Source organism: Chinchilla lanigera, unplaced genomic scaffold (genome assembly GCF_000276665.1).
Source record: "Chinchilla lanigera isolate Chin_1 unplaced genomic scaffold, ChiLan1.0 scaffold00034, whole genome shotgun sequence".
Classification (NCBI taxonomy): domain Eukaryota; kingdom Metazoa; phylum Chordata; class Mammalia; order Rodentia; family Chinchillidae; genus Chinchilla; species Chinchilla lanigera.
The window spans coordinates 18,900,283-18,915,197 of record NW_004955435.1 but is presented as its reverse complement, the minus strand read 5'-3'; the positions used below and the strand labels follow the sequence as shown (position 1 = coordinate 18,915,197).

At 45.9% G+C, this 14,915-nt stretch overlaps 1 protein-coding gene across 1 annotated transcript in view; it reads right to left on the bottom strand.

Moving 5' to 3' along the window:
• The window catches only part of Vangl1 (VANGL planar cell polarity protein 1), a gene marked incomplete at its 5' end in the record, with an annotated part of 42,264 nt that overhangs the window by 18,061 nt on the left and 9,288 nt on the right, over nucleotides 1-14,915 (bottom strand). Inside the window, 1 exon segment of the mRNA XM_013516531.1 lies at nucleotides 12,536-13,143. Coding sequence (XP_013371985.1) covers nucleotides 12,536-13,143 — 608 coding nt within the window.

The following is a 14,915-nucleotide window of genomic DNA, read 5'->3' as shown; positions in this document are numbered from 1 at the left end:
AAACCGCTCAAATTTTGGTTCATGAAACTCTGAATGATATGTTTTTGAAAGATAAATCCCAAAGAAAACAACAGCACAAAGAAAGAAAGTCTACATTCCCAACACCGCCCCCAAGCTCCATGCAGGCCCAAGTCTAGATACGAAGACCATGAGAGGATACACACACAACACAAAAGGTGCGGGCCACAGGCATCAGACGATGCAAAAGTTGGCTCTGTCACTGATTCTTAGATCTTAAACAATTAACTTCTCCTCTGTAGAATAGGAGTAACAGCCCAGAAAACCCTGTAATATCATGGGCTTCAAAATACCATAAAGTTCATTACTGAAAGGGTAATAAGATGATGAGACAGGCCAGTGTATTCAGCAGTTCTAGCAGAGTTCACTAGACCCAAATATACCAGGTGCTGGCTAAGGTTGGCCTGAGCTTGTGGAAGTTGTCTAATGAGCTTTATTATTACTGAGGACAATTCTGAGTTCTAAGACTTCCTGAAACTACAGATGTAGTCAGTATATAGGCCAGGAAAAAAAATACTGGAGACTTGCAAGTTCACTCTCTACTTTCCTCCCGGGTTTAGGTTTGTTTTAAAGATTAACAATTAAGATAATACATTTTAAAGTGCCTATCCCAAAGCAAATGCCTCAAAGACGGACGCTACCATGATCTAAGTTCATGTACATTGGAAAAGCCAATCTGTTCCCCATCTGCACCTGCACCAACTTCCCCAGCAAAGGCCCTTCACAAGAGTATTGGCAGGAGGGTACCTCTGCAGTTTTCCTTAGGAACAGGGATCAGAAAGCTACGCTACCCTTTGTTGCAGTGTTTCTTGTCATTTCTGAGCCTCCTGAAAATCAAATCTACCTAGAGGGTGGTATCCATCGTATAGACAGTAAAGCAGCACTAAGAATCATAAGGTCTGGGCTTCAGACCTGATCCTGTTTTTTGCTTTTTTTTTTGTAATTTTATAGAAGTCATTTCACTTTTCTCAGCCTGTGATGGAGAGATAATACCAATCACTACATGTGACTGCTGAAAAGAACAAATGAATCAGGCCCGTGAAAGCACTTAGAAACTAAAAAGCATTATGCAAATATAAGATATTATCATATTACTAACAATGAATGTGAACATTTTGTAGTAGGACTAGGGTTGGCTGATCGCTAGAATATTCATGCAGTCTTTGGGCACAAAAACATGACTTGATTTCCATTTATATTGAATCACTGTAATGGTTTGGACCTTAAATGGTCCCCAGTGGCCATGTGCTGAAGGCTTGGCCACTAGCCTGTAGTGCTATAGGAAGGTGGTGGAATCTTTAAAAAGGGGGGCCCAGTGGGAAGAAGTTAGGTCACTTAGAGTATTTGCTCTTGAAGGAAATACTGTGACCCTCTCCCTATCTCTCTCTTTGCTCCCCAGCTGTCATGAGGCAAGAAGCCTCCTCTGCCACATATTACCTACCACGATGTTCTGTCTTAGCAAAGGCCTAAAGCAGGGGACCAAGCAACCAGAGACTGACGCCTCTGAAATCGTAAGCCAAAATAAATCTTTCCTCCTTATAAGTTGATCACCTCAGGTATTCTCAGTTATTCTGTCAGAGCGACAGAAAGCTAACCCAATCAGAGAATCCTAGAAATGGAGGGAATCAGTTTTTGGCCAGAGATTCAACAAGCAAAAAAAAAAAAAAAATCAGAATCCATCTCAGTAGTTCAGTAACTCAATCCATGTAACAATCTTTTTGCTAATACAAGCTCTAGCATCTGACTGAGACAGAAAGTTCACTTTCACAGGGTACTGAAAGAACCCTTCAAGTTCTACTAGTCCATCTACCACCTTCTCAGCACCAAGCCCCTCTTTCTTGTGAAAGCCCATCAAATACTTGAAGGACACAATTGTGTCCATAAACCACCTCCTTCTTTCTTCCTTCTCCTCCTCCCTCTTCTTCCTCCCCTGTGGCCCTTCCCTCCCCCTCTCTCCCTCCTCCTCATCTTCCTCAAGTACTGGGGATTGAATTCAGCTCTGTACATGCTAGGCAAACACTACCACTGAGCTACACTCTCAGCCACAAACCATCTCCTTTTAACCCCCTTATTTTGCAGGCAAAAGCACTGAGGCCCACAAGGGGTATACACACACACTTACACACACACAGAGGGTTCCATATTTCCTATTTGTTCACTATCCCCTGGCCTTACCTTGGGGTATTGTAATGAAACTGGGTCACATTATTAAACCCAGGAATTAACATTGAGCTTTGGAGTTCATCAAAGCTGAAGCCTCACACTTCACAGCCCTCCACTTTTCCCAGAGCAGGGAGACAAGAGATGCCATGCAGGTAAGTTCCCTTCAGCTTTTAGCCACATCTTTTCAAATATTACTGGATCCCTTTCACACTATCAACAAAAATGGCTTTCTTTACAGCTGGAAAATACGAAAATACTTCTCGTATGCTAATGCCCCACACCCATGGCAGGAGGTTATGCTGATTACCTAGGTGTGTGCTGACAGAGAAATCACTGAACACTCTTCTCATCACGCAATTAGATCTGAAAAGGCTTCCTTTTAGGGTACGTGCTCATTATCCTGTGAGCCAACTAAGGATGCTGACATTCAAAACAATCCTAATAACCAGTGTCTTCCGCCCTCTCACAAGCAGCTATGAATTATGAACACCTGCTAAGTCCTAGGTACTGAGAGGCGGATGTGAGCTAAACCTTCAAATGGCTTCTACTCCCACCGGAGGGGACAATCTCTCAAACCCTGAGTACAATCAGGATATTCAGCCACTGTGACAGAACGCATGTATGAGGAAAGAAAGGGAGTTTCCATGGATGTCCACAGAAGAGGCAAGGCTGAGTTTCCGCATGAGGTATTCAAAGTCTGGGAAGCAAACTGCAGCAGGGGAACTAGTATGAACAAGCAGGTGTTAAGCGATCCTCTCACACATCAAGACTGGGAACAGCAGGTCACAGTGCTCAGTCACAGGACAGCTCTGAGAGCCCATTTTGGGAACAGTGTCTCCCAAAATTAGTGTGTACCCTAAACCTCAGAATAAATTTTGGACACAGGATCTGTAGAGATGTTATTGAATGAAAGCAGGGTCATGCTGGTGTCCTTAAAGGAAGAAACGAGGACACACGGGGATGAGGAGGCAGAGACTGGTGTGACGTAACTGCGAGCCAGCAGCCCAGGATCGCCAGCCATTACGGGAGGCCGGGAAGAAGCAAGGAAGGGCTTCTCTCCATAGCCTTCAGAGGGGGGATGACCTGCCCTTACCCAGATTTTGGATTTCTGATAATGTGAGAGAGAAAACGTTTTGAGCTGCCCACTCCCCAGTCATTTGGTAGAGCAGCCTTGAGAAAACAGCACGTATGTACTCAGGGAAGGAAGCACAGAAGCAAGGCAAGGGCAGGGCCGGCCTCACATCACTGAAAACGAGGCCTTGAATGAATGAGAGGACGGGGAGCAAGTGAGCGGGCAGTGCTGACCTTGAGGACAACAGTACTAAAGGCTCCCTGAATACCAAGTCTTCTACTCCTTATGGTTTGTCTGCATTTTAGGGCCCAAACCTGGTCTTTAAAAAAAAAAAAAAAAAACTAGGGGCTGGGGATTTAGCTCAGCAGCAAAAGCGCCTGCCTGGCAAGCGCAAGGTTGTGAGTTTGGTTCCCGGTACCGGAGAAAAACCAAAAAAAAAAAACAAAAAAACTCTAAAACACAGCACAGCTGAGTTGTTTCAGCCTTTGACGGAAAGCCCCAGTCATGGCAAGACGACTGTCATTTACCCAGTGCTCCTCCTCCCTGGAAAAGTCTAGGATAGCTGAGTCTACCACATGTGTAGGCACCACCGCTGCCCAGACCAGGGCAAAACTGGCAGTCAGGAACACTGGCAGCAAGACTCACGTGGGTCCCTGAGAAGCAACTATAATTAGCCCCTGAGCACCCCCGCCTCTGCTGCAAACCAGGCACATGGGTGTTTACCTCGCCTGACCCCATGCCTTTTAATTAAAATGCTTGTTATGCAGCTGCATTTGGGAAGTCAGTTCACTCAAGAATCACAAAAATAATAGGCAATAATGACCTTAGAACTTTAAAGGGTAAGAAAAGACAAAAACTGAAACCAGGTGTTTGCTGACCTGGGAGAAAGGTCCCCTGGCTTCGATGAGTTGGGAGAAAGGTCCCCCGGCTTCCTAGGTCCCCTGGCTTCCTAGGTGCCCAGGCTTGCAGGTGCCTCAGGTAGATGGAAGCTTCAGCCGTCAATTTCCTGCAATCGTTAATCGGAAGCTGGAAAGTGTTCCTGGGCTCTGCTTTGAGTATCAGGCTATGGACAAGCCTCACAGGACATACACCCTGAAAGATGAGCAAGCAGGCTGGGCACCCGGGATATCGGATCCCAGAGCTGCACGGGATAGAATTAACAGGACTTAGTCATCATGGACTGGCCTTCAAAGACCAGGCTTCATGCTCTTCACTGTCTACAACTTAAGTTTCTGATAATAAAAGTGTAGCCCTGAAAAATATCCACTTTGATAAAACCTGTAAAACCACATCCAGAGGAAACCACTCTACGTACACTGGGAAGCCTACTTCTGGTGGTCTCAGGATTGAGGAGACGCAAAGCTGTCATAGCCACGTGCCCCTTCCAGGTGTAACGACATGATCTCGCGGAGGGTTGTGAGTTTAGTGACAGCGCTGTTGGGCACAGCCTCCTTCTGAGCTGCTGATCAGTCACGGCTGGGGCCCGTTAGCTGCCCTTCCTGTAGGACAGAGATGCTGGACCTGCTCCTATTAGGTACCTGGGAGACATGTTCCTGCAGGTGACAGGCTTGGCTCTGTCGTAGTCTGCCTAGACCAGCAGCCCTGCTTGGAGGCTACAGCACAAGCCCCGCCACACTGCCACCTTCCTGCATGGTCCAGCCCGGGCCACACCTCCCTGCCTGGAATGGGAACTCAGCTTTCTCAGCGTCTTAAATTACTGTGCTGAATCACACCAAGATAAACAGCAGACTGGGCCATCACAGCCAAGTGCTCTAAGGAGTTCATCTAGATTTAGATTAAGTGCACTTCCACACCTGCTCTCCCCAGGATGCTTGGCTGGCCCGGTCTTTCCTTCCCAGCCTCACCTTCCTCAACAGCAGCACCTCTGGCCTTGGGGAGACTGCAGGAGCATAGCTGACAAATGTGGAATCCAAGAGCGACTGGCCTGCACAGCTGGATCTCTGCTTGCAGAGGCAGGGGAAGCAGGCCTCAGTGCACATGATGAAATCACACCCACTGATGCACGGTGAAATGTAGAGCACAGGCCAGTCCACGAAGAGTCCTTGATGGAGAGGAGCAGCACGCTGTTCCAGGAGCACAACTGCGGGCCCCCAGCAAGGCCATCCGGACTTGGATGGCTATCTAAACCAACACAGCTCCCCGGAAGGCCATATAAACCAGCATGGCTCCCAAGAAGACTGTCTAAGTGCGGCCTCTGGAAGGCTGTCTAAAACAGCATGGCTCCCCAGAAAGGTGATCTACACCCCCGAGTGGCCAGGAAGGCTGTCAAACCAGAGTGGCCCCCAGGAAAGCTATCTACCAATACAGCTTCACAGGCAGGCCTTCCAGACCAGCCTGGCCCCAGAAAGGCCATCCAAACCAGCATACCCCAAGAAGACTATCTAGTCCAGCATGGCCCCCAGGAGCTCACATAAATCAGTTTCCCTTTGTGGAAGCACCGGGTGCTCTGGGCCTCAGCATGCAGCCGTGGGCAGGCGTCTGCACAGCAAGCCATTCCAGCTGCGGCTGCTGCCGGGAGGCAGCTGTATAAACATAGGGTTCCAGTGTCTGCCACCTTACACTCTCATTAAAGTCACTTTTAACAGGCACCATAGCACCAAACCACAAACGGCAGCTCCGTCCTGCCTCAAAAGTCCTCCCAGAGCAAAGCAGAGTCTGAGCGAAAAGTTTTACACTCTACATTTTAAGTGCTCACTCGTTTTCATCCTTATTTTTTTAGGAGGAGGGAGGAGGACTGGTGAAATACCTTTACTGAAAAGTAGTTATACAAGTAAAAACCACACAGTTCTATAAACAGCATTTATATCAATCCATGATGGTAATGACATAAGCCAAAGCCCTGAGGGTCATTTGAAAACACCCCCGATGTTATAACCAAGGGTTCTGGCCCTCCTGAGATCGTTGGTGCTAATCCTAACCACAGGAGGGAGGGGCCTGCCCAGCAGGATGGCCAGATCTACCCACGGTACAGTAACTGGCTCCGACACTACTGGACTCAGCATCAGAGACATAAGATTTCAATGTCCTGCAAATATTGAAGGAACATTAACCTCCCTGGCAAACTCTATCTCACATTTCACTAGAAAAAGACAAAGTAAAACCAGGAGAAGCAAGACCCCCATTCAAGCTAGGAGACTATGTGTTTAAGATGCAGAAGTCAATATAGGTTCTTTTCACCAGTGACCTTACTGGCCCTGGAACTTTGGGGCCAGAAATTGGTAGTACTGGTGTGGTGGCCCATGCCTATAGCCTATGTGGAGGCTGAGGCAGGAAAGTCACAAGTCCGAGGCCAGCCTGGGCAATTTAGCCAAAACCTATTGTTTTGGTGACTTTTCTTTGTTGCCGAGATCAAATACCTAACACCCAAAATTAAGGAAGGAAAGGTTTATTTAGCCACAGTTCATGGAGGTTTCAGTCCGTAATCAGCTGGCTCCAAGGCACGGTGGCACGGCACAAGGCTGACAGTCCAGAGGGGCAGAAGACAGCAAAAGCAGCAAGAGCACAAGGATAGGGGGAACAAGCCTCTTTTCCCTCTTCATACTGTATATGGGCTATCCACCCACGCCCACACCATCTCCCAGCCCTCTCTTCCACAAGCTGAGGATGTTTCCAAAGTAAGGGCCCTGGCCCCCTGCTGAATCACTTAGTTGAACTTTTAAACTTCTCAAGTTGACACAATGAACAACATCCTAGAGCAGTAAGGGCCTGTCATTTTCATCCCAGGATATAGAACTGCTGAGTCACTTAGTTAAGCTTCTAGACCCCGAAGTTGACACAATGTATCAACCATAACACCTGTCTAACAGTAAAAATAAAAAATAAAAACAAGGGCCAGACGAATAGCTCAGTGGTAGAATCTCCCTGGGTTCAATCCCAAGTACTACATTCAAAAAAAGTCACTACTTTTCATAATATTTCTATCTAAGCATGGGCTACTGTAACAAAATACACAAGACAGAGTATCTTACACAATAGAAATTTATATTCTCACAGTTCTGAGGATAGAAGTCCAGGTCAAGGTTTCAGTCAATTTTATTCCAGGTAAGGGATCCATTCCAGGATTTTGGATAGCTACCTGCTTTCTGTGATTTCATAGGGCCTTTCCTGGGGAAGGAGGGAAGTGTATGGAAACAGAGTAAACTCTCCATGTCTCTCCCTAGAAGAACACCAGTCCTATCAGATCAGGTTCTCATCCTATGAAAGCACTCAATCAATTACTTCCTTAACAAGGCACTTCCAAATTACAGTCATGCTGGGGATAAAGGCTTCAACATATAAATTTGGGGAGAGCAAATTCAGCACATAGCTATTCCTTTTCAACACAGTAACACCACAGTCATGCACAATGATAAACTTCCACTTCTTGAGAAATGACCAAGGATCATTTCTGCAAAACACACAAAGCTGTATGATTAAATACCAGCCCTTTGGCAAAGAGGTCTATATTCAATGTGGTCTATATTCAAAGAGGTCTATATTCAATGCCAATTTATAAGATGTTCTTAAACTCAATGAAGGAACCATGCAAAACGCTCCAATGGTTAAAACTCACTGGCTGAATTAGGTACAACAGAGTTCAGCATATGAAAACCCTACGAGAAGATCATTGGAAACAGGTCCCCCAGAGTGCTGTAAGTTGTGTCTGCTTTTGTGGGTTCTTTTCTTGGTCATGACAATCTGTTGTCTCTTTTCAATGATGCTGTGTGTCTACTGAAAGCAGCTCTTTTCCCCAACTTGAAGTAAATTACTTCTGCCCTTTTTAAGGTATACAAATCAATAATTAAGTCTGTTAGAGCTATACGCAATGTAAGAATAAATAGGCTGAGAACAGGAACCTGAGGTTGTGGGTGTCTGTTAAACTCAACTAGGCCTCCTACTATTCTCCACTTGTGCAGTCCTCACTCTTCAAATCTGGGCTGGCCTATGGCTTGTTTTAACCAAGACAAAGGAGAAGGAATAATACTGAGCCAGTTCCAGCCTTGGCTTATGGGCCCTGGAAGCTTCTGCTCTTGTGCTCTTGGGAGCCTTGAGCTGCCATTTAAGAAATCTCAGAATGCAAAGGCAGAAAAAAGGAAAAGAGGCCCTGTGGAGAGGGAGAGCACTCCAGAATACATGATAGAGAGAAAAGCCCAGGCCTAGCTGGCTCACATGAATGTAATCATACAGGGACCACCAGCAGGACCAACAGAAGAACTTTCTTGCTGAGCCCAACCCAGCACTGCAGAACTGAGAAAACGGTGGCTGATTTAAACTGTGTTTTGAAGTAGTTGTTGCACAGAAGGGGTACAAGACATCTTCCCTGAAACATGTGAAGAACAGAAAGTAAAAAGGACTGACCAAAGACCCCCAGCTACTGCTATTTAAGGGCCAAGTTCTATCCACTGAGTGAATGAAAGAATCAGGGGAGCTAAGGACTGACGTGCACAAGCTAGCATCCCTGTGCATCCTCTTCATGCTGCCATGCCAACCCCAAAGCCAGAAGTTGAATGAAACACAATTGTGCAGCCAGTACACAGCCTGGCATGTAGTGAGCATGCGACACTACTTAGGAGCTTGCTCACAGGCTCACAAAGCAGTAATGCCAATGTGAACTCTCCATTCAGAGGCAGTAGGGTGAGCAGTTAAGATACGTCTGGAACTTGATCACCGTGGCTAAAATCCTGGCTCAGACAGTTACAAAACTGGGTGAGGATTTGACGACTTACTTACCTCTCCACATCTCAGTTTCCTCATTTAAAAACAAGGCTGACAGGACCTAACCTGGAGGACTGTCATACTGTCATGAGCTGTATGTGAAGAGCTGAGAAGTTACTTGGCAGGTCCTAAGGATTGTGCAACTGTTCACTGTCGTGGTTTGCTTTGTCTCTGTTGTTCTACAAGTCTGTACCTCAGACTCAATCACATTAGTGTCTGTGTTTCAGCACGCAGTGTTTCCTTTTAAAGATTTCAAAACTGAGAAATTATTAATTAGGATAATTAAATATCATTTGAAGTCTCTTTTCTCTATTCTTAAGGGTTTCTTCTCAAACACAGTTAGATCAAAAATCACTGGTAAAACCATAGAAAATTTAGCAAACCACCATAAGCATCAGGCCAAGAAAAATGACAACTAGGTTGTGTGCGGGGAATTAGAGACCAACCCTGCAGAGAGACCACGGTGCTAGGAGAGCACAGGAGTGTGGTGCACAGCAGAGCACTGCCTCCTTGTGGCCTGGGTCTTCAGCTGTAAGAGGCAGACACCTCCACCTCATTGCCGCCACCCCTACAGGAAGGGTATATTAAGACCAGACATATGAATGGGCCTGTAACTCACAGGTACCGGGTAAAGGTGAGGCAGTATCTTTATTAACAGCATTTCACATCTCATGACAATAACCTTTTACATTTCTAAAAATTTTCAAGTAAGCCTCAATTTCTGTTCCTGCCAGCAAGCATAGCCACAGCAAGTGCCTTTTATGAGAGCTAACGAGAGGCTTATTTTCTTTAAGAAACGAAAGAAAAGACGTTCTTCTAACAATTCTCAAAAATAGCTCAGTCCATTCGATATCACCATCTTTGAAATCAGAAAAAAAAGAGCTCCCTGTTGCTCTGGCCCTCAGCAAAGCAGATCTCTAAGGCAGCAAAGGTTTTGCATGAAGGGAAGAAGAGGGGTCTGTGCATCTGACTGGGTCTGATAAAGACCTGCTATTATGAGGTCCAGAACTCGCTTTGTCCTTCCCTTCCCCTTCCCGCCTGTCCCTACACTTCACAAAAGGCTTAGAAGTTGTATTTCTGGCCCAGTGGCTCTTCCAGCCACTGCTGGGTTTGGACCAGATTTAGCGCAGGAGTCAGCAGGTGACTGGGCCCACAGCAGTGCTGGGGAGGTGCCCATACTGCTTCAGCTCATGCACACCGGCTATTATGAGGCGTCCATCCTGGCCTGAGGGCTCTCTAAAGAAAGATAGCTCCCATTCCCCACCACATCCACCTCAGAATCCAAGCGTCCCCAGGAGGGGCAAAGAGGGCTTTACAAAGGCCAAGGAAAGGAAAAGAAAGGAATGGAAAGATACTATACTGGGAACCACTCAAAATGCTCTCCCCAAGGCAGCTGGACATTCACGGGTCTCCCTGGGGAGCTGGAGTGATTGGCTTCCACTTAGAGAATGAAGACACAGTATTGTCTGCGATGAGACAATGATGAGAATCAGTCGACCCCAGACCGGCACAGCTCTGTTTCTCTGGGGTTGTTTGGCTTGCCCTCCTCCTGCCTCCACTGTGCAGATCACATCAACCAGTCTTAGAGGGAGGACAACGTGGGAGTCCATGGTGGAGAAGTCAGTCCTACCAGTTGGACTGATCCAAGCTGAGGAACACACCACTCTTGCCTTTCCAGGTGGGACTCACCAACTAGGGATGAAGGCCAGAAGGAAAAAGTCACCTCAGATCTCACTTCTGGCCAGTGTTCTGGATTCTCACACTTGGACACAGTTCTGAATCCTATGCATCTCCACTGTGACCACAGCTGGATTCCTCTCCACTGCTTTAACTTCAGCAAAATCTGTCCTGAAACAGACTACTTCTGGCTGGGATTTACTGCTGCCACTGTCTTAAACTCCCTGTCCTCTTATGCCCAATCACCTGTCTCCTGGCCTGTTCCAGCAGCTATACACTCTATCACAGTGTTCTGGTTTCTCCCCCAAGTGACTGTGAGCCCCAGGAATTTGGAACAAGCTTTGACAACAGCCACCCCCATGTCGCTTAAGCGCCGATACCTGGGTTCTGCACATAGCAAAGGTTTAACATAAGCCTGCTGCTCATTCTCCAGTGTAATATGGGGGAAAGAGAGCTCTCTGAGATGACTGTGACTGAGACGCCTTCAGAGCCCGGCAGCTGAAAGCCCTCACAACACTAAATTACACTGCAAAGACCATGTGAACTGGGCACCAGCTCCCTCTGAGGCTCATTCAGGGTGGCAGCAAGCTTGAGGACTAAATCAACCAGTCCTGGTGTGGCTTGAGCTGAGCCAGAGGAACGAAAGAGGACGCACGCCAACCTGATGGTCTGGCGATGTGACCCGACTCCAAAGTGGGGCTGGCCTACCTCCCGGGGCCCCACCCAGAACTACAACAAAGCCAATTGTTCTGGTGCCCACCAAGGCGCTCTTGCTGACCTTGGCTGCTTTGCCACCACACTATGGCAGTTTATACACATCAGCACACATTGTCCGGGAGGCAGAAGAGCCCAGGGAAAGGGCGAAGCTTTGAAGTCAGACATCCTGGGTTATTATCCCAGGGAAAGCTTTGAAGTCAGACGCGCCAGAGACGATCTGATTGCCAACACCATGTTCCAGGCCAGGCACTGAGGAATAAGACACGGCCGTGTCCTCATGGAGTTCAGAGCTTGTAGAAGAAAACAAGTGGAAAAATAAGCTGCTCAACACAAGGGAGAAATGACAGGATGGGGGCATTACCTTAGGCCTGACTTCATGACATCTGAGTGAGTCCTAAACAAGATTAGACATATTATTTGTGCAAATTATTGAAATCCCCTAAACCTCAGTTTCTTCATCTGTAACAGTAGGGTTAAATGAGGGCTATGTCACAGGTTTCTGTGGAGACTAGATATGTAATCTATATAAAATACTTACTTTTTTTTGGTACTGGGAATTGAAGTCAGGACCTTCTAACTGTCAGGCAGGTGCTTGAGCCACTAAGTTATATCCCCAGCAAAGCACTTACTTTTACTTTCTTATAAAATAAATGCTTCTCTTTTAACTACAAAATAATTGGTTTTATACATTAATTTGAGCTATGCTATCCTGACTGATATCTAATTTTTTCTCACATATATTTTTTTAACCCTTACACATTTGGAGTCTTTAACCCACAGTTAATTTATTACTGGGAGATCAGTAAGAGGTCCATATCATTTACTGCCCAAACCAGGGTAAACTAGAGGTACCATCTGGGGCAAAATGAAAGTAACAGTCACTGCATCCATCATCTACAAGTCAATTTCAGGGTCAACATACGCAGCCTTTCTGCATCACACTGAAGAGTGTCCCACTAGCTTAGAACAGGCTAAACCAAAACCCAAACTGGCTGAGAGCCCGCGAGTCAGTGCACGTGAACACTGCACCACATGTCCCCAATTCACAGAGCTTAGCCCAAAACCAGAAGAGAAAAGAAGCTCACGTTCTATCACCTGCATCCTGCCATGGGGAAGACCAGCTATCTTCTAGATATCAGCTGTCCTTTTTGCCTCTAGAACAAACCCCCTTACCTCAGGTGTCCCAAGCTGTAGAAGCGGGACTCCCCGTCCGTGGAGCGCACCACCTGCAGCGTGAACATGGGTTGCAGCTGCCTGAGTTCCAGCAGGACGATGGCCAGGTAGTGGATGAAGAGGAGGGCGTCCACGAGGGAGACTGCATATTGCACAATGCCCTGGTAATTTCGGTCCCGAGAGTCCAAAATGCGCACTCCATAAAACAGCCAATAGGAAACCACGAAAAGAAAGATGAGGACCAATAAAACGGCACGGAACACAAACACCCGTGGCATGTCTGCTCTCTGCTTCCGGAAGAAAAGTGCCCACGTCCCAATGAGCAGAATGAGCAGTTTAAATGACACAGAAATAAAAAGTCCCTCACAAATTGTGCCACAAGGCTCCAGCTCATCCCTCCACAGGATTGGGGGCAACAGGATGAAGGCAATGGGGGTGAGAAAAACTAGAAGTCCAAGGAAGGAGGCGACGGTGAGGCCCAAGTAGCGTTTGCAATCCAGCCCCACGCTGTCCTCCATGTCCTTGCTGATCCTGGCAATGTCCTCCTGGGATATGCTGTGCTCTGAGGTGCCTGTGATGGCTGTGGTGGTCTCTCCCCAGTTGTCATCCTGATGGGAGAGAGCACAGTGAGCTGTAAGAAACTGGTCATTTGTAAAACACACAACGAACATGCAGGACCCGCTGATCCCACTTACCCAACTCTACCTATTGGTCTTTCCTAAGAATGGGAGCGGAATCTATTTTTAATCTAGGATTTTTAAAAAAGCTCTTAACAATTTTCATTGAAACTTTCAAAATGTATTATATACACATCTTTTGAAACACAGATAATAGAACTGAACCTTTGTACTTGCTTGCATGACTCACTGACACAACGTTGATTATAAACCTATATTGAAAAGTCCTGAGACGCTCTGAGGCCTGTGGCTGTTTACCCTATGAGAAACATCCGGTTGTTAGATTAATCTTCTGAGAGTTCACCTACTGAAGAATCCCCCTGTTTTCCTCCAGATTCATGCAGAGTCCTAAAGGCTTAAAAGACCAAATTTGGAAGTAGGGAATAATCCTACCCCCACCGCCATCCCTCTACAGAGCAAAGAGCACAGAAAGGGAACTTGTATCACTACAGGAATCCAAGCTCACCTGCAGCTGGCACAGAGATTATTTTTAAACGTATAATGCTTGCGAGTGTCACTTAATAAGCAGCACTGTGACAACATTTCTCACTGACCAAACTAAGCAAATTCAAGAATCCAATTAGGGCCAGAAAAGCTCAAAAATTCTTTTCAAAACATATGTTTTCATGACAAACTAAACATCAGGGGCACACAAACAACTACGACTGTTATAATTTACTGTACAAGACAGGACGCTTATTGTCTTGTATTCTCAGTTTTAAAATTTATAGGTAGTTGTTAGAGTAATTTATCTATTCATGCAAAAAGATCCAGTTGCTAGGAATCGTAAACACATTTGCTATTTCACTGGCAACTGTGATTCCATTCCAGGGCACAGCAGAGCAAGAAAAGCAATGTGGAGTGCAAAGAGGTTTTGCCTCAGAGATTCAGGGAGATGGCTTCCCTCTGAAAGAACAGATGCAGCAGCAAGACAGGTGAAATGAGGATATCAACTTAGAGAAACACAGTTTAATAGTTGAATGAGCAAGGCAGACATCTCATAACTGAATAAGCGCAAATCTAGTAATGATAAAAATAAACTTCCACGATTTATGAAATGTACACTAGGGTATGGTTAAGAAGTGGTAGTAGTAAGTTCCCAACCTACAAACAAAAGCCCTTCAATTTGGGAAGTTAGAACTATCATCTACCACAACAGAAATTACTACAGACAACAGCCAGATGCAGCCATGACTCCCAGACACTGCTGGTGGACGTGCAGTATGGTGCAACACCTCTTGAGAACTCAGTATACTCTTTAACTATACGGTCATATTCCACTCCCAGGTTTTACCCAAAATTAACGAAAACATATGTTCACAAAAGATGTGTGTAAGAATGAGTGTTCTTTTTCTTTTTTTTTTTAATTTTTTTTTTTGGTAGCGGAACTTGAACTCAGGACCTTGCTCTTGCCAGGCAGGTGCTTATGCCACTGAGCTATATCCCCAGCCCAGAATGAATGTTCTTAATGGCTTTATTTATAACAGCCAAAATTGTACAACTCAAATGCCTATCTCATCAGGAGACTGGATAACAAATTGTGGTAAAATTATTCAACAGATTAGTATTCAGCAAAAATAAAAACAAACAAGCTGCCTAGACATCACCAAAATCTAGCTGTCAAAACCATTAGGTTGAATGGGAGAAAAAATATCATATGATTCCAATTATATTAAATTCTAAAACATACAAAACTGATCTAC